Source organism: Talpa europaea, assembly GCF_964194135.1.
Source record: "Talpa europaea genome assembly, chromosome: 6".
In the NCBI taxonomy this organism is placed as follows: Eukaryota; Metazoa; Chordata; class Mammalia; order Eulipotyphla; family Talpidae; genus Talpa; species Talpa europaea.
Genome location: NC_140072.1, coordinates 79,716,689 through 79,737,199, shown reverse-complemented (window position 1 = coordinate 79,737,199; position 20,511 = coordinate 79,716,689). Strand labels below are relative to the sequence as shown.

The window sequence follows — 20,511 nt, the reverse complement described above, 5'->3', positions numbered from 1 at the left end:
GACATAACATAAAATTTACCAATTTACATTTGTAAGTGTACAGGTTAGTGATAGTAAATACATTCACATAGTTGTGCAACTCTTCTCACTAGCTCCAGAATTTTCTCATTATCCCACACAGGAATTCTACAATAACTCCCAATACCCATCTCCCCTGAGACTGTCCTTGGCAACCGCCATTCTGCTTTCAATCTCTATGAATTTGACTACTGTAGGCATCTCACAGAAATGGAGTCATACAGGGCCTCCCCTGTGGCGCAGCGGTTGAGCGCTGGGTTGCGAAGCTGCCCGCGGCCTCTGCGGTGCCGGTTCGAACCCCGGCTGCTCCCCGGCCACTGGAGGAGGGTCCCACATGGCGCGCAGACCTCTCCTGCCGCCCGCTGCTCCCCTCAGCAGTGTACTTCGGTCCTTCTGCCTGCTCTGCTTCCCGCTCTGGCTCTGGTGAATTCTCTCACCCTCCCGGGCTTCTGACTGTACCCAGTGCATGTTTAAACAAAAAACAAACAAGCAAACAAATAAATAAATAAAACATGCCCCTATAAAAAAAAAAGAAATGGAGTCATACAGTATTTGTTGTGTCTGGCTTTCTTTACCTAGCATAATGTCTTCAAGGTCATCCTGCTGTGGCATGTATCAGAATTTCATTTGTTTTTAAGAAATAATATTCTGTTTTATATAGGTACCACATTTTGTTTATCCTTTCATTTGTGGACAGATATTTGGGTTTTCTATCTTTTGGCTAATGTGAATAATGTTGCTTTGAATGTTTGTGCACAATTATCTGAGCCCCTGATTTAGAACTTGGGAATATACTAGAAGAGGAATTGCTAGATAACATGGTAATTCTATTTAGTTTTTTGAGGAAATCCTATCATGTTTTCCACATTGGCTATACCATTTCATATTCCCTTTCTTTGTATAATTATATATTAATTCATTTTATAGAAATATCTGAAATACTCTGCCACACTAGGCTGTGAATAAGGCAAAAATACCTCTTAAAACTTTTAATAACTTATGGGATGAACATTCAAATAACTAAGATTTTATCTTCATTTAAAATGTTTATTTTTTGGTCACAAGTTATTTGCTTTTGGAATATATTTAAACAATACAAAGGAAACGTTGCCTCAGTATATTCAGAAAAATACATTTTGGGATGTGTGTATATCCCTTTTTCTGGATTTACTATATTTTAAAAATTGTAATGATACAGTGTATATTTCTTCATTACAAAGCTGAGCCTTACTGAGTGCAGGGTTTTTGTGGGGGTGTTTTTGTGTTTGTTTCTGTTTTGCTTTTAACTTGGGAATAACATACAGTTTAGCATTTTGTTAGCATTTCCCCTCAGGATGCTTCATTTTAGGATGCACTCTAACATGGGAAGGAACAGCATGGGGGTTACCTTCTTTAAGATACTTCCCCACTGCTGACTACTTACCAAGGCACACTGCTTTTCTAGGAGGCTGAGGCTAAGCCAGGCCAGTGGTTAAGACTCTTCTCTATTAGCAGTGCCCCTGCAATGTCAACAGAATAACTTCATATGTTACTATTTGAAGCATGTAAAACTTTTGGCACTTCTGGAATGATGATTTTTTTTTTTTAATAGAGGCATGTTTTTATTTATTTATTTGTTTGTTTGTTTGCTTGTTTTGTTTATACATGCACTGGGTACAGTCAGAAGTGCGGGAGGGTGAGAGAATTCACCAGAGCCAGAGCGGGGAGCAGAGCAGGCAGAAGGACCGAAGTACACTGCTGAGGGGAGCAGCGGGCGGCAGGAGAGGTCTGCGCGCCATGTGGGACCCTCCTCCGGTGGCCGGGGAGCAGCCAGGGATTGAACCGGCGACGCAGAGGCCGCGGGCAGCTTCGCAACCCAGTACTCTACCGCTGCGCCACCGGGGAGGCCCCTGGAATGATGATTTAACTATATATTCCTTTAAAATGAATTCGATACAGTTAGAACAAGATTATTAATATTTTTAAAAGATTTATTTATTTATGCATATAAGAATTGGGGTACAGGCCAGAGGTGTGGAGGTGGGGGTGAGAGGATTCACCAGCGTCAGAGTGGGGAGCAGAACAGGCAGATTGACTGAAATATACTTCTGAGGGGAGCAGCAGGTGAGACAGGAGAGGTCTGCTGCACCATGTGGGTTAGCCCTTGGCTGGGTATCAAAATTCTGCTGCCAGTAGTTTCATAGTACTGAGACTTAACCCCTTGTGCCACCAGGGAGGCCCTGATTCTTATATTTTTGACTCATTGTCAGCCACAGAGTTCTCAAATATAGTGTGGGTTCTTAACAGATTAAATATAGTTAATTTTTAGTGATTTAACCTGCTTTAGCTTTCTATGATAGATCAGTAATATATATAATTTTGTGAGACTCAAACATTATATCGATGAAGTTGATAGAATTATGATACTCAGTATGATTTTTTTTTTTAATTTTTTTATAGAGGCATGTTTTATTTATTTATTTTATTTGTTTGTTTGTTTATACATGCACTGGGTACAGTCAGAAGCGCGGGAGGGTGAGAGAATTCACCAGAGCCAGAGTGGGAAACAGAGCAGGCAGACAAAGTACACTGCTGAGGGGAGCAGCGGGCGGCAGGAGAGGTCTGCGCGCCATGTGGGACCCTCCTCCTGTGGCCGGGGAGCAGCCGGGGATCGAACCGGCGCCACAGAGGCCGCGGGCACCTTCGCAACCCAGCGCTCAACCGCTGCACCACCGGGGAGGCCCCTCAGTATGATTTTCTTAACACTAACAAAGATGCCTAGGGAAATGGAGCAATTATACATATATCATAGTAATATAGCTAGCAGTAATGGTGGTAATTTTGAGTAGTTGAAAATGTTAGTCGTATTTACATTTACACTGTGCTGTCTTAGACCCTACATGCCCAAGCCCAGGACTCTGTTTTGTACAACACATAGCAGCACATCCTGGATTTTAACATCTCCAAGGAATCTCTCAGAGAAACATGTCTGAATTCTGAGGAAACCCTGTTCATGTCATCAGCTGCTTGGGTTGTGTTGTCTAATGAAAACATTCTTTGTACCTTTGCTGACTAACCCAAGGAGGCACCTGGGCTCACGTGCTCTTTTGAGGACTGAGGTCATATTTGATCTTCAGGGATCTGCATTCTAGTTTTTTTGGGAAGAATAAAGGACTAAACGACATCTATGCAATATAACCAAGCAAATCTACACAGAGGCATATTGGGGAACACATTTATTTAAAAGTACTACTTTGTATTTGAAGCTTTTTTATTGGATTTTTATGTTTTATTTATGACAAATATTCCACATCCTTGGTCCTCCTCATAGAATTTCTTAGAGACAGTGCCACCTGCCTTGGCCAGTCAGAGAATGGAGTCATTGGATTCGCACATCCTGTGAATGGCACCACAGATGGCATAGGTTGTAACGTGACTGTTGAACATGCTGTCACTTTGTCAGCTTCGCCAGGTATATGTGGATGGATGAGCGGTCTGTGGTGCAGATGAAGGCATGGCTGGCTCAGCATTTCCAGAGCACTACAGGTCCAGGAACTTACCAGGTCATTCTGTTTGGTGAGAGTGTCAGGACTGATATTCTCTGTAAGAAAGAGTTAGATGTGTGGGGGTTGAATTCTAACTGAAATTGGAATGTCATTTCACCTTTGAACCTCATTCCTCATCTGCTAAGAATGGATTATGATCTCTTCTTTACAAGAGTACTGTATTGTGAAAATTAAATAAGAATGCTAAAGCATCTACAGCAAAGCAGGTTCTTGATTATTGTTAATTCCTTCCTTCCTGCTCTTTATTTGCTTTGCTTGATTGTATTGCTAGGAGTGAGTATTTGCTTCAGCATTATCACTTTTGTTCTTTGTGTTCAGAAGTTCCCTGTACCCCTCACCCCCATCTTCTTCATTACATCTTAAACGTAAAATTATAAATTTTTACATGACAGATTTTTGGAAAATCTAGCCTCAGAAAGGTACGTAGCATGCCACACTGGCTGATTAAAAGTAAACCTGAAACTAACACAGGCCTTAGAACTCTTAATCCTTTAGATCATGCCAAGGCTTTTGGTAATTCTTTTATGATGAGTGTGGACATGTAAGATATATGACCTGGTTTTTATGTTGACTCTTAAACTACAAGTCTTTAGAGAAATAGCTTGTAAAGTAAAGCTCCAAGTAATTTAGCAATCGGTAAATCTCAGTTTATGTAATAAACCATCATTATGAAAATTAACTTCATTTTTTAAAGTAGATTACCAACCCTTAGGGCAGAGTTACCTTTAATGGATTAATGATTACAAAATAATTACACTGCTGTCAGGAAATTGTATGATTTGGAGTGGTAATACCCCTTTGTTTTAATTTTAAATTTTAAATGTTTAATTTTTAATTTTAAATTTAAATTTTAATCTTATATTTTTAGCTAATTTAGTTATTCCCCCTTTTAAAATTTATTTCAAATTTAATTCCATATTATGTAAGACATGAAATTTTGAAGACTAACTTAACAAAATATGCTCTAGGAAAGTATGCTCTGGATTTTCTTGGAATTTAACTGCTTAAAGACAACTACACTGTTTCACGTCTTGTGCCTCCATTCCTTGTCTGTTTTGCAAGAGGCATAAGGCAGGCCATTTGGGGTGAAGGGGGCATCCTTTGTGTTACTCCTAAAAGCATTTACCATACAAAGAATGCTTACAAATCAAGAACAACAGTCCCTGTGTGTGCCTTGGTGTTGGGCGCCATGTGCAAACAACACCTGAGGGGGGAGAGCCTATATTTCTAATACAAAAGTAATGACATAGACCCCCCAAAAAAGTGTAGTAAAAAATGGGACTTTTTGTATAAGGATGGCACATAGGCTCATAAACAGGAAGTGGATAGCTGAAGAGTACAGACACTGGCTCTGGATTACATGGCATCAGGTCCTGATCCTGCCACTTAATAGTTTGAGCAAATTCTTAAAATCTTTGTAAAGTGAGGATTAGATCATTACTTGGGATATGGTGCTCATGAGGTGCTAGTTGTTGTTGTGATTGCAACAATACAAACACACATTTCAGAACATTCAAATGTGTTCCTGGAGGATGGCTGTGCTGTGACAGGAATAGCCTGTCCTGGTGGTGTTTCGTGATCACTGACTAGGTGATGTAAACTTGGGGCACAGCAGACACCTAATCCTTGTCATTCAAGGTAGGGTTGATGAGAAAAATCTCCCTGGATGGCAGAAACTGAGGCTTTGGCTGAGCCTGCTCAAGCCCAAATCCCTCTCTGCAGGTACTGTCGGAAGTGCTGGTGCCAGAAAGACTTTGTCTTGAGCCTTCTTCCTCTCTTGGCTATTTTTAGAGGTCTGAGAAGAGAGTGAGTCGGAAGGAATTTCTAGAGCTCTGGACCTCACTAGGAAACCTTGGTTGCATTTATCAATTGTTTGGTTCTATTTCAGTTCCAGCGGTGGGAGGCAGAATGGAAACTCACTTGGCACGATTGGGTGCTTTGTGTTTGTGCAGTCCCCTGGAATTTTGAGAAATGCTTTCTGAACTAGAAGAATCAGAACTGTGACCAGGATTCTGTGTGTAAAATTTAAACAGATCAAGTTTAGATTTTTATGGAAATTTATGTATCTTTCTACTTTACAGGGTACTAGTTAGCTAGTTGTTTTTGCCTGAAGGTGGTTAGTCATCAGTTCTAATCCCAGAATTAGGGTGAATTTGTCTTTCCTGTTATTCATATGATAACTTTTCTCAATGTGAAATAAATACGGTCTGTGAAATAAAATACATGTAGGGAATGTGGTGATGTAAATTAGGAACAGAATATAATATTTCTTTTTATAGTTTCATATAGTAATCCTTAAGCTAGTGCGTTTAAATATTTTTGCCTCTCGACTATCTGAGGGATGTCCTATTTCCATCATTAGACAAACAGCGGCTCTCTGTGGCCGTGATTTCCTACCATAGATAGCGGTCTTTCAGGGCATCCTGGGAGTGGTAGTAGAGGATGGAAAGGTAGAAAGGTAACATTCTGATTTTTATCACACTCACAGACTCCTCTTTGAGAATTAGCTACCTTAGACAAACTAATGTTGTCACCTTTTTTATCCCAATACCCTCGGGGGAAAATACCTGAGAAGAAGCCTTGCTTTCATACAGTCAGCATGTCTTTGCTCCATTGTCTGCCTTTGGTTGTATGCAAGCTTGTATGTAGCAGATAGGCAGACTTGTCAGTGGGCAAGCAGTGGGTTCTAACAATTTTTCCTCCCATTACAGGAGAAGGCCTTGGAGAGAAGGTGTAGGAAGCATTGGAACATTGCTGAGGAAAGTGAGCCATCCACTTAACCAAACCAAAGGTGGGTAGTTTATTCTGGGATAGCTTTGTTGCCTTTTATAAGCAGTGTCCTTTTTGTTTGTTTTGTTTGGTATTTACTTTTCAGTAGGAATCCTTTTTGTTTGTTACAGCAGAAATGCCAGCTTATTTATAGGAATTGCTTATAGCCAGAGTCATGGTGGATGTAGGGAAATGGCCAATCTTCACTCTGCTCTCACCTCAAGAAATTGCATCTATTCGGAAAGCATGTGTCTTTGGCACTTCAGCAAACGAAGCCCTGTATGTTACTGACAATGATGAGGTAAGACTCTCAAAGTCCAGAGTTTAATTTTAGGACTTATTTTGTAGTTGGGCTTTAAAGTGGATAGTTTGCAGAGTGAGAAAAGATGGGGATTAAAAAAATACTTGAAATTCAGTGTCTTTGATACGATTTCTCTCACAAGTTTCTTGTTTTAATACCCTCTACTCTTTGAATTTCATAATATCGTCAAATATGTTAAAATTTAACTAATGTCAGCAGAGGTTGAATTTTTAACAACCTGCCAATCTCCTACCTACTGAGGTATCAAACTGAACTTTAGTATGTCTTATTTTCAGAGAAAATTAAATCAAGTGACCCAGAACTATTTTTTTTCTAGGTCTTTGTATTTGGATTGAACTATAGTAACTGTCTAGGAACTGGAGATAACCAGAGTACTCTTGTCCCTAAAAAGCTAGAAGCTTTCTGTGGAAAGAAGATTAAAAGCCTTAGTTATGGGAGTGGACCACATGTTCTTATCAGCACCGAAGGTAAAGAGGGAACAAAAGCTAGCTTTTCAGGTTGTGAGCATCGAGCAGAAAATTCTAAACTAAGGTAGGTGGGGAGAAGTGTGACCATATCAAATTTAATATGGGAAGTATACAAAACAGGTGACCGTTAAACATTTCAGATTAATTCTGAAACAGACGTAGGATGACTTGCCAATTAAAGCATACTGCTGAGGTTTTAGATTACTAAAGTTGTGGAAGGTTAGATAGAGCAGAGGGGTCCTTCTGTGAGAGGATGCAGTGGAATGGCCAGGGACCAGTCAGTCAGGCTGGGGTGATGGGAACCAGATTCTACCTGGTAAAATCCCGAATAACTCCTCCCTCATCTCTGCACAACAAGCATTACAACTCCTGGCACGCCATGGACCTGACTTCCTGAGTGGGATGGGGAGGGGTAAGGCAGTGGTGCTCAGTGGCCTTGTTGAACTTAAAGCACTGAACATATGTGCGCCCCATCTCTCTTTTCTGGATTTAGTGCTTTGGCAGGCAGCACAAACCCACTCCTTGGGGAGACCAGCAGCCTTGACCTCATGGTGGAATCAGCTTGGGTGGCACATTTTGAACTTTGGTTCTCTCCTTCTCTGCCAGCCCTGTGGGCCCTGTGCAATCTCTTGTTTGTTTTTCATGCTGGGCTCTCCCTTGGATTTGTTCTCCTAGAATCTTTCCCATTGGGCCTTGGCTGCTTCTATTTGGACCCTGCTTATTTGACTGAACCCTTGCTCATGAGGGGATGGTTGATGTCAGAGTCTGATAGAGAGTTTATACTTTGAAATCCTACTCTCCCCTGCTCCTCTTCACCCCTCACTATACCCTTTGAACCTCACACCAATTAAAAATCTTTGAGCACATGAGAGTTTGATTACTTGGCTTTTGTGTGCATGGTTAGGCACAAAGTTTTAGAATGTGCACCATGGGTTTTTTTCTCATAACGGTTTGAATCCCTGTTCATGTCTCAGTTTTGCCTGGCATCATTTTCAGTGGATTTGTGATAGCAAGGCAACTTTCAGGTTTCACTTTGTACATTTTTATAGACACAGGTAATAGTGGTTTTCATTTCTCTGCATGTTGCTCTTTTTTTTTTTTTTTAAAAGATTTATTTATTTATTTATACAAGCACTGGATACAGCCAGAAGCGCGGGTTGGGAGGGTGAGAGAATTCACCAGAGCCAGAGGGGAGAGCAGAGCAGGCAGAGTGACGAAGTACACTGCTGAGGGGAGCAGTGGGCGGCAGGAGAGGTCTGCGCGCCATGTGGGACCCTCGCCCAGCGGCCGGGGATCGAACCAGCGCTGCAGAACTTCGCAGCCCAGTGCTCAACCGCTGCACCACCGGGGAGGCCCTGCATGTTGCGCTTAACATTGGAGTTAAAGAAATCTTAGTTTATCCTGGAATTCATGCAGTTGCCATAAGAAAAGGATATGGGATTCATACAGGTGGGTAGATTCTTCAGCTTTTTCTTTCTGAGGAAGATCATACAGTCGTCTTTGGGTGTTTGGGCAGCCAGAACTCTAACAAAGTATTATATCTAACTTAAAGTATTCCTTTTATATTTTAGGAACTTAAACTCTTGTTCTCTCTCGGAGGCTCTCAGCTTTTTAATTGGATAAGCTTTTAATGTTGCATTTGGGCCACAGTTTGCTTCCATTACATCTTGGCTTTAGATTGGATAATCATGGCCTCTTTGGATACTGCCATCATCTTAGTATTGAGCTTTTTAATTGCTTTAATTCATATCTTGAATCTATTCCAGATTCTCTCCATCTTCCTCAAACTGAGCATGTCCATCTAATAAGAAGATAACTGATGTTGAGCACAACAACATGATCCCACTTCTACGCTGTGTCATCGTGCTGTCTGGCAGCATGCACCCCAACTCCTTTAGGCAGTTACTGCTTTGCTGACTGGCTCAGCTTATTGTCCATTGTGACCTAATGATTTACCTTTTTCCTAAAACATACCAGTTTTACCTAGTCATTGATTTCTGATCATAAAATACTTGGTTCTCTTCAAAGTGGTTACCACAGCAAACTATAACTCTTCCTTTTTTCTTTTCTTTTCTTTTTTTTTAAAGATTTATTTATTTATTTATTTATTTATTTATGCAAGCACTGGGTACAGTCAGAAGCACGGGAGGGTGAGAGAATTCACCAGAGCCAGAACGGGGAACAGAACAGGCAGACTGACAAAGTACACCGCTGAGGGGAGTAGCGGGCGCGGCAGGAGAGGTCTGTCGCGCCACGTGGGACCCTCGTCAGTGGCCGGGGATCGAACGGGCGCTGCAGAGGCTGCGGGCAGCTTCACAGCCCAGTGCTCAACCGCTGTGCCACCAGGGGAGGCCCAAACTATAACTCTTCTTTTGCAATTATTTTCAGTACAGAGCATGCAGTTTTAACCATCTTGAGTGTTACAATTTAATATAAAACATAAAAATTAAATGTAAAATAGTTTTCTTTTGAAATATTTTTCTTTTGGTTTTCAATTCAATTTGATTATTTCAACGTGTTTATTGAAGCATTGTTGATTTGTCATAAAGTATATGTTTTAGAGGTGTAAGTTCACACCTCTAGAAATGTGTGTTATACCACACCCACCATTAAAGCAACATAATCTTCTACCATAGTTCACTGAACCCCTGCCCCAGTGCTCCCACCCTCCCATCCTCCCCTTCTGGTAGCCTCAGTTCTGTTGTCATATTTCAAGGATTTTGGTTTGCTTTTTGTCTGTTTCTTTGCTTTGTGTTTTATATTTCACATATAAGTGAAATCATCTGATATTTCTCTTTCTCCTTCTGACTTACTCGCTTAGAATAATCCCCTCTAATTCCATTCATGTTGTCACAAATGGCAAGAGTTCATCTCTTTGACAGCTTAGTAGTATTCCATTTTTATATGCTACATATTCTTTATTCGTTGGACACTTAAATGGTTTCCATAACTTGGCTCTTGTAAACAGTGCTGCAGTGACCATAGGAATGCATATATTCCTTTGAATTGGTGTTTTTGCATTCTTAAATGCAAATGGTTTACAGCATTGTATATAATTTAGAGGTTACCACATCACACCTGCCACCAAGGCACTGAAAGTACTCCAACATAGTCCACTCTGGCCCCTTCCCATTAGCCCTCCCCCATCTGCCTCTGGTAGTTTCAGTTCTACAGTCAGATTTCTAGGGTTTATTATTGGCTTGGTTTTTCTGACCCTTTGTTTTGTTTCTCTATATTCCACATATTAGCAACACTGTCTAATATTTGTCTTTCTCCTTCTGACTTATTTTGCTTAGTGTTATCTCCTTTAGTTCCATTCATGTTGTTACAAATCTTAAGAGTTTGTCTTTTTTTAAAGCTGAGTTGTGTTCTTTTTGAAAAAAAATTTGTATATATTTTATATATTTTACATTTATTTTTAAACAATGTTTGCTTTTTTTTTTTTTACCCTCAGATATAGTCCCCATAGAATTTCCTTCATCAGTTCACGTGCACCATCACCACAGTCCCCTATGCTCCTCCTTCCCTCCCTCCAATCCCTCTCCCTTCTCTTCCCCTGCAGGATGTCTCTGGTTTATAATTGTCTGTTTGTTTTGGTTTGCCTGTATTCCTCTTATAGGTGAAACCATTGTTTTTTTTTTCTTTTTCCTTCTTATTTCACTGAGCATAATTCCTTCAGTTCCACCCATGTTGCTGTGTGAATGGCATGATAGCTTTTTTTGATAGCTAAATAATAGTCCATTGTGATATGTACCACATCTTCTTGATCCAGTCATCTATTTTTGGACATTTGGGTTGTTTCCAGGTTTTACCTATTGTAAATAGTGCTGCAATTAACATAGGGGTACAGGTGTTCTTTTCCTTCTTTTACATATACCACATATTCCTAATCTACTCATCTATCTTTAGGCACTTCAATTTTTTCTATAGCTTAGCTGTTGTAAAAAGTGCTACAGTGAATGAGGTGCTGGTTGGTCATCTATATGTCTTCATTAGAGAAGTGTGTATTTTGCTCTTCTGACAATTTTTGGTTGGGTTACTTGTTTTATGTTTGTTAGTTTTTTTCTTTGTGTTGAGTTGTATGAGTTCTTTGTAGATCTTGATATTAACCCCCCTGTCAAATGTATATGATGTGCAAAAATTTTCCTCCTATTCAATAGGGTGTCTTTTTGTTGTTTTTTTTATAATAAATTTTATTTTTATATTCCCCATACCATTGCAATCCCCTTATTTTGACCCCAATCCCTCCCCGTCCCCCACTTCCCATAGAGTGTCTCTAGTTCATAGTTGTTTGTTGATTTTGATTTTCACTTTCTTGTAGTTATTCATTTTCTTGGTCCCTTATTTAAGTTTTCTAGATTCCTGCTATGAGTGAGACCATCCGGTATTTTTCTTTTTCTTTCTGGCTTATTTCGCTGAGCATGTTCCCTTCCAGCACAATCCATGTTGCTGCAAATTGCATGTGTTTATCTTTTTTGAATGCTGAGTAATATTCCATGGTGTATATGTACCACATCTTCTTGATCCAGTCATCTATTTTTGGGCATTTGGGCTGTTTCCAAAGCTTAGCTATTGTAAACAGTGCTGCTATAAACATAGGGGTGCAGGTGCTCTTTGGAATTGATGTGTCCTTTGGGTAAATACCTAGGAGTGGAATTGCTGGATCCTATGGAAGCTCTATGTTTAGTAGGTCCAGGAATCTCCACACAGCTCTCCATAGTGGTTGGACCAGTTTGCACTCCCACCAACAGTGCAGGAGAGTTCCTTTTTCTCCACACCCTCGCCAACATTTGTTGTTGCTAGTTTTTTTAATATGTGCCATTCTCACTGGTGTAAGATGGTATCTCATGGTAGTTTTGATTTGTGCCGCGGACCAGCACAGCAGTAGGCAATGAGGCCGTCTCAGGGTTGAGAGACTGCGCAGGGTGGTCAGGGATTCGGTTAAAGAAATGACAGACAGACACACTTCAAGAGAGAGTGTAAATCTGAGTGCAACTTTATTTTTGTTAGTGGTCAGTATATATATGTTTTTTCTAAAGGCATAGGAACAGTGAACATCAAAGAAATCAGTTTGTTCATAGGTATAGCTTAATTGACAGGGCAGTGATTTATGTCCGAAGTTACACCTGGACCTAGCCTCATTCCTAATTGGACAGGTTATTAACTCTTTCTATATTCTTGTACTAATTACTACTACTATTATCTACTTATGTTTACTCATAATTAATTGTCATAGGTAAATTTATATTATAATGTAGTTAATATCAAAGGTACTAAAGTTAAGCACATAATAGAAAGATTATTAAACTACAATTCTATTATAACACAGTGTTTAGTAATGTTTCATTTGCATTAGCCTAATTATTAAATTACGTATGCTTTTTAATTAGCAATCAATGACCAGAAAAAGGAAAGATTTTAGAGAGACAGTTGTAGCAGAATAAAGTTTATGGGCCTTGAGAAAGCGAGATAAGGTTCCAGGTGGTCAGCATTTCTTTTAATCATCTTTGTGGCAGCTTCTGGTGGTCGTTATCTCTTGGCAGGCATTCGGCTTCTCTGCATCTTAGGGAGTTTGCTGTTCTCCCCCTGCGCGCATGGTTCCTTGCCCACGCCGGACCTCAGGGACCATGGCAACAGCCATTAGCCCTGAGGGTCACTGCAGGGGGGGGTGCAGCAGGTCCCCCTTTGATTTTAGAACGAAGTTGGTAAGCATACATGTCACACTGGATGCGGTAGATGGACCTGTGAAGTGAGCGGACACAGAAGGGAATAAACAAACAGAGAAGCAGGACAAGTAGGGAAAGAACAAGGAAGGAGAGAACAAGATGATACCGGTGAGTAGGAGTTAAAGATTGGAGAGTGGAAGCCAGAGAATGGGCAAAGGAAGAGACTGAAGTATCTAGGTGAGATTTACTGACAGCAGAGATTTCAGACTGAAGAGATGCAAGGTCATGAGAGAGGTCATTGTCATGCCAGATGCCCAATAGGTGATGTTTAGTAAGATTCCAATGTAGAGAGGAATTATAACGCAAAGGTGTAACACAAATGAAACGAAAGTGAACGTGGCAGCGAGTGGATAATTGCTGCTTAAGCAGCTGAACTTCATCTCCAATGGCAATAACAATTTCTTCCAGGGCATTTATCTTTCTTTCTAACTTGTAGTCAATGTCCCGCTGCACAGAGAGTGCCATGGTCACATTTTTGGTAAGGTCATTTACAAAAGAAGCTGTCTTAGTTTCCTGAATTAAAGCAACAGAGGAAGTAGCTAAGGAGGTAACCAGGGAAATTAGAGCAGCAATTCCTAGAATAAGGGTGGCAATAAAACGTTTAGGACGAAGAAGGGCATGTACTTCATCTAAAACTTGCATGGCAGTATTATCATACCAAGGCATATCATGTAAATCAACAGGTAACATAACATAGGGGGGTCTTTTAAGTAAGACCACTACAGGATACATACGAGCAAGAGAGGGGGTAATACAATTAGTAATAACACAGCCAGAACAATGTACAGAGTAAGAAGTCCCACGCAATTGAATGCGTGTAGCTGTGGCATTTCCCAGAAGTAGAGCAAAGGGGTATCCAACGCAGGCACGCACTGGGATCTTAGCAGTGTCCTGTCCAGGTTGTCTGAAAATTACATCATCAAAGGCAGCGAAGAGACGAAAAAGTTCAGGCTGTAAATAAGTCTTATTGTGATGATTAAAAGCATACATAGGTGGCACCCATCCAACAGAAAACCTTCTATAGGGAAGGGTTGGAACAGCAAATGAAAAATCATATACAGTAAACTGAGACATAAGAGGGGATATAGGCATTGCTTGAGAAAAACCACAGTGCAGCCAAACTGGGTAGGAAATAAGTGAATCCCAGTATTGGTCAACATCCCGGTATTTTTGAACACAGTTGGGAAAAGGGGGAGTAAAGGGCGGTGAGGAGAAGGTGCGGATTTCATCGTCTGCCATTAATTGGTCCAAGGCCATGAACGTTAAATCCCAGACGACTCGGTCTTTGTTGTTTGTTTGATGGCTTTTAGGGGAAGTGCGAGGTGGTGCATCAGTGAACATGAAAACATAATGTAGCATCATACAACCAGGAAGGGAGACAGAATTAACAAAGGCACAAAGTGGAGGGTCATCAGATAGGCCCTCATAATCAATAGGGGAAGAAACCATGTGTTCAGAGTGAAAATCAGCCAAGCCACCAAGAAGGTTGGTGTCATTTACATAAACTTTTATGACAGAGTTTTCTGTCCAGGGAACCGGGTGCAGAAAAGGTGGCTCGGGAACATAAGCCCAGAAATGTGCCGCTTGTATGGGCGTAGACTGAGTTGCCAAAATGGCAATAAGTGCCAGGAAAATTGATGAGGCAGTGCGTGGAGCATTATGTTGCTGAACCAGGTCTTCAGCCATAATCGAGAGGGCCTTTATGTGACCCCACGTCGGAAGACTGCTGGGATGCTGCCGTTGAAGGTGAAGGCGACGCATCCTCCTTGTCAAGCGCGCCATCTGCCGTCGGTGGCGGAGAGCCTGAGCTCGCGCTCGGGACCGGGACCGACGGGCAGTGGCGGATGAGTCTGTCCGGAATCCAGACAGGGGAGTCGGCATCCTGAGGAAAAATACAAGCATAACCTCGCCCTGAGGCAAGCAGTAAATCTGGGCCTTTCCAGGCTCCAGTGAGGAGGTCTTTCCATTTGACCTGAGGCAGATGGGAAACGTCAGTGTATCCCCAATGCCGCACCATAGGGGTGACACCTTTGTCATCCGAATTAAGATGATTAATTACAAACAGAGCATGCTGCAAAAGATGTTGAGGGGAATAAAAACGGGCTACATTTTGTAGACGGTCAAGTTGAGTTTTTAATGTTTGGTGAGTTCTTTCTATAATACCTTGACCTTGTGGATTGTAAGGGATGCCAGTAACATGAGCAATATTCCATTGGGCACAAAATGACTTAAATGATTTGGAAGTATATGCAGGAGCATTGTCAGTTTTTAATTTTAATGGCTTACCCAACACCGCAAAACATGCAATAAGGTGTTGAATAACATCCTTCACTGCCTCACCAGTACGGGCAGTGGCATGAACAGCATGTGAGAAAGTATCAACGGTTACATGAACAAAACAAAGTCTCCCAAAAGAGGGGACATGAGTTACATCCATTTGCCAGAGAACTTGAGGCTTTAAGCCTCGAGGATTAACTCCTAGTTTGGGAGGATGATGAACATCCGGACAAGAAGGACATTCACGAACAATTTGTCTGGCTTGTTCTCTAGTAATTTGAAAACGGTGACGTAGAGCATTAGCATTTTGGTGATGAAGAGCGTGGCTCTCTTGAGCCTGAGCCACCGTCATGACAGCTGAAGATTTTGTAAGTAAATCAGCCATCTGATTACCTAAGGACAGGGGTCCAGGCAGATTAGAATGACTTCTAATGTGGCCAATAAATAATTTTTGTGTTCTGGCTCGTAGCAGTGTTTGTAAATGAGCCAGTAAGGAAGAAATATGGGATGACCCAGATATCAAGGCAGTTTCAATTGCCGGAAACAAAGAGACAACATATTTAGAATCAGAATATAAATTCAAAGGACATGTGTAATGCTCTAAAGCAAGTGTTACAGCAATGATTTCAGCCTGCTGAGCAGAAATTCCTTTAGAGAAACGCTGTATAGGAGGCTGATCAGGATGATATACTGCCGAAATTCCAGAGGAGGAACCGTCAGTAAAGACAACGGCAGCTCCGGGCAGAGGCTGCGAGGAAACAATTTTTGGAAAAGTTAAAGCAGTTTCCGTCGCGAATTTTAAAATAGGGTGCTGTGGCAGGTGGAATTTGACCTGACCAGGAAAATTGAGCAAGGCTATGCCCCAGTCATCATCATTTTGAAGCAGAAATTCAAACTGTGTTCTAGTATATGGGACAACAATAGTGGCAGGAAGTCTGGCAAACAGTTCTTTAGATCGTGTCAACCCTTTCATTATCAGAAATGCACACATAGATGTATAAGATGTAACCATTTTTGTTTGATTGTGTGCTAAATAAAGCCATTCAAGAATACCTGATTGCCACAGGCAGGCAGTAGGGGTGAATTCAGTTTTAAGGACAAGTAATTCCCATGGTGATGAATAATCAATTTGAGAAACTTTAGCTTCAGAAAGTTTTTGTTCAATCAAATGCAGTTTTGAGAGAGCCTCGGGTGTCAAGGACCTAGGTGATTTAGGGTTAGGATCTCCTTGTAAAATCTGGAAAAGAGGGTGTAAATCACCTGTAGTAATTTTAAGATAAGGACGAATCCAATTAATGTTTCCAAGCAATTTTTGAAAATCATTTAATGTGGAAAGTTTATCAAGGCGGATTTGAAGATTTTGAGTCATGATGAAATCATCATGAATAGTTTTTCCCAGATAGTTAAGTGGTCGATCACGCTGAATTTTGTCAGGAGCAATGACAAGACCAAAGGAGGTCAGGTCAGTAATTAAACATTGTAAAAGCGTCTCCACACCTTCCTTAGAGGAGTGGCTCAGGAGAATGTCATCCATGTAATGAATGATATATGCATCAGGAAATTTATGTCTGGTAGCTTGTAAAGCCTGATCAACAAATTTTTGACATAAGGTAGGAGAATTTTTCATGCCTTGAGGCAGGACTTTCCATTGAAAGCGTTGCCAGGGTTGGCTAAAATTAGCGGATGGAACACTAAAGGCAAACCGAGGAGAATCATTAGGGTGTAGTTTAATGGTGAAAAAACAGTCCTGCAAATCAATAATTATGATATGATTTTGTTTTGGAACAGCTACAGGGGAGGGGAGTCCAAGTTGAAGCGCTCCCATATCATGCATAGTGTCGTTAATTGAGCGGAGGTCCTGAAGAAGCCTCCATTTTCCTGACTTCTTTTTAATTACAAAGACAGGAGTATTCCACGGACTGTTAGAGGGCTCTAAATGTCCTTTTTGTAATTGGTCAGAGACAATGTCATGTATAGCCTGGATTTTGTCAGATGTAAGGGGCCATTGAGGTATCCAGACAGGATCATTGTTTTTCCAAGCAATTTTATCAGCAAATAAATTTTCCGCAATGGCCCCTAAGAAAAAGCCTGTTCATCAATTAAATCAGGAGCGGTGAGAGTTAACCCCATAGATTCCATCACATCACGGCCCCATAATGAAAAAGGCAAGGAAGGAATCACATATGGCTGAAAGAGACCAGAATGCTCATTCATTTGCCAATGTAAAACCTGAGAGCTTTGAGCTACATTGTTTGCCATGCCTAAACCAATTAAAGTAGATGAGGAATTAGTAATGGGCCATGACGAGGGCCAGTCTTTGCCAGCTATGCATGACCTGTCAGCACCAGTGTCCAATAATCCCGTGAAGGGGTGTCCATTAACATATATTGTCTGTAAAGGTCTCTGTTTTGTAATGGGCTGTGTCCAAGCCACGACCTCGGTGGAGCCGAAATCACCGTCTCCCCGTTTGTCTTTTAAAACTGGGTTTGGAAGTTTGACATAATTTAAAATTAGAATTTGAGCTATTCTTTGATCTTTGTGAATTTGAATAGTTTCCTTTAATGGACGGATCATAACTTTGACTCGGCCTGTAAAATCCGCATCAACAATACCTGGCAACACCTCAAAATTCTTTTTGTAATTTGAACTCCGACCAATTATTAGTCCGAACGAGCCAGCCGGCAGCGGTCCCTTTAAATAAGTTTCAACTAATTGCACATCTTCTGTGGAAGACAATAAAACATCCTTGATGGCAGCTAGATCCAAACCAGCACTGCCCGGGGTGCCCCGGGGAAGGTCATTAACTGACACTTGGGGAGGGGAATTGGGCTTAGGGAGTTGTTGATGAGACCCTCCTTCTTTTACGGGGCTGAGGGCTTGCCCCTCTGGAAGTTTTTTGAGTCAATTGACTGTTTAGAATTAGGGATTAATTTATGGCCATCCTTATGCCATTTAGAACGACATTCAGTGGCCCAATGATTGCCTTTTTTGCAACGAGGGCATAGCCCTGGGGTATTAGGACGTTTAAGGTTAGCAATTACCTGGGCCTTATTTAGGCAATTTTTGGAGGTATGGCCTGGCTGGCCGCAGTTGAAGCTTGTAACCTGATGGATACGCTGCCCATGAGGCATGGACTGAACAAAAGTGGCAAAAGATTGTCCTTTCATTGCTGCAGCATATGCAATGCCTTGAACAACCGCTGGGGAAGCATCTAAGCAAACTTTAATCTTGAAGTGTACCAGTTTTTCTTATGGTTCTAATTAATTCTTTACAAAGGGAATTAGCATTTTCCCATGCAAGTTGTTTAAACAACAAATCCTGTGCTTCGGAGGATGGAAGAACCTTATCCAGAGCAGTTTCTAATCTAGCCACAAAATCCTGGTACATTTCATCCTGGCGTTGGTGTATATCAGTGAGATTAGTGGGTTTGTGCTCAGGTGAAGGTAAATTTTTCCATGAGGCAACTGCTAGTTTATTAATTTCAACTAGGACATCTTTTGGAAGGGCAGCCTGTCTGCGTACATCAGTATATTTGTCTGTTCCCATGAACATGGAAAGAGAAATTTTCTCAGCCTTGACCATATCATCATGTTCCTTAAGGAAGGCATGTACTTGGTCCTCATACTCCATGCGAAATAATATATACATTCCCGAAGGAAGAACAGCTTTGGCAAGATTAAGCCAATCATAAGGGGTCATCCAAGTGGCCGATAACATGTCAATAATTTGATAAGTATAAGGGGAGTTATGTCCCGTTGTCTGAATAGCTGACTGTAATTCTTTAAGAGTTTTTATAGGGATGGCCTCCCATGCAGGGCCATCGTCATGGCGAGTCAAGACCGGAGGTCCAGTCACGGGAAAGGCAAATGAAAAATCTCCTGTTTTACTGGCCTTTCTTGCTGATCCCAGAATGCCACCTAGGGGTCCTTGAAGGACACAATCATGGGGAAGATTTTTAAGTAATGCAGTTTTGGGCTTAGTAACGATTGGAAAAAGAGTGGCAACTGGGCGGGAGGGTTTGTCATTTTTGAAAGTTAATTTATCTAGCATTTCAGCATATTCATGATCATTAGGCTCATCCTCTGCATGGGAAAAGGATTCTTTTAATATAGGAGCAGAGGCTTGAGCGAGTAATGGTGTTATTTCTAGATTTTTGTTGTTTTTAGGATTATCCTGAACCTCTTCCTGTTTACTCTCCCACAATTCTGCCTCAGTTTCATCAATTAATAAGTCTCTAATTTGTACCCACAAGGACAAAGTCTGTGCGGGGACTTGAGATGGCCCATGAAGGTCAAAAAATTCTTTTACTTCTTTTCCTACCTTTTTCCAAGTTTCCAGTGACAGACTGCCTTCTTCTGGAAACCATGAGCAAACCCGCATTATGAGTTCATAAAGTTGTAACAAAGCTTTTTTATTCACTTTAATACCACATGCTTCAATCATATTTTTCAGTATAGAAAGAAAAAGATCTCTGTTTTTGGTCTGTTGTTGACCCATGACCTCGTGGTGCTTTGTTCACTCACCCAAGATCTTTATTTCAACTGTGCTGTCCGGCCCGTGTCCCTCGCGGGAACTTGCGGAGGCGTCTTAGCTAAGGTCTGTCCGTATAAACCCCGGACCAGGCTGCTCCAAGGAGCAGATGACCGTTATGCCTTATGACGTCCTCCACGGGAATCGCGGGTGCAGCCCACTCAGACTCCGTAGCCCTAAGGCCGTGGAGCCGTATTCATGCACTCTCTCACACACTCAGCACCACGAGAATATTTACACTTAGAAGAACTTCTCACTGTCTCAAACTGATCACCCTTTATCAGCGAGCTCCGGACGCTCCAGTGAGGATCCTATCCCTGACTTTTAAAAGAGGGTATTTTTAAGGGAAAAAAATTCACTCACACACTCACACTAAGAAGGAGATAGCTTACCCAACGCAACCTCTTCGTTACTCACCTCTTTCTTTAGGTGGACAACTCAGCAAAATTTGAAATCGGGCCCCACGTTTGGGCGCCACCTGCCCGGACCAGCACAGCAGTAGGCAATGAGGCCGTCTCAGGGTTGAGAGACTGCGCAGGGTGGTCAGGGATTCGGTTAAAGAAATGACAAACAGACACACTTCAAGAGAGAGTGTAAATCTGAGTGCAACTTTATTTTTGTTAGTGGTCAGTATATATATGTTTTTTCTAAAGGCATAGGAACAGTGAACATCAAAGAAATCAGTTTGTTCATAGGTATAGCTTAATTGACAGGGCAGTGATTTATGTCCGAAGTTACACCTGGACCTAGCCTCATTCCTAATTGGACAGGTTATTAACTCTTTCTATATTCTTGTACTAATTACTACTACTATTATCTACTTATGTTTACTCATAATTAATTGTCATAGGTAAATT

At 41.3% G+C, this 20,511-nt stretch overlaps 1 protein-coding gene across 1 annotated transcript in view; it reads left to right on the top strand.

Moving 5' to 3' along the window:
- Positions 1–6,507: 6,507 nt before the first annotated feature.
- RCBTB1 (RCC1 and BTB domain containing protein 1) overlaps positions 6,508–20,511 on the top strand; it is a gene marked incomplete at both ends in the record, with an annotated part of 52,457 nt that continues 38,453 nt past the window's right edge. Inside the window, 2 exons of the mRNA XM_084234347.1 lie at positions 6,508–6,633; positions 6,971–7,121. Of these exons, the coding sequence (XP_084090473.1) occupies positions 6,508–6,633; positions 6,971–7,121 (277 nt within the window). The remainder of the gene's footprint in view (positions 6,634–6,970; positions 7,122–20,511) is intronic.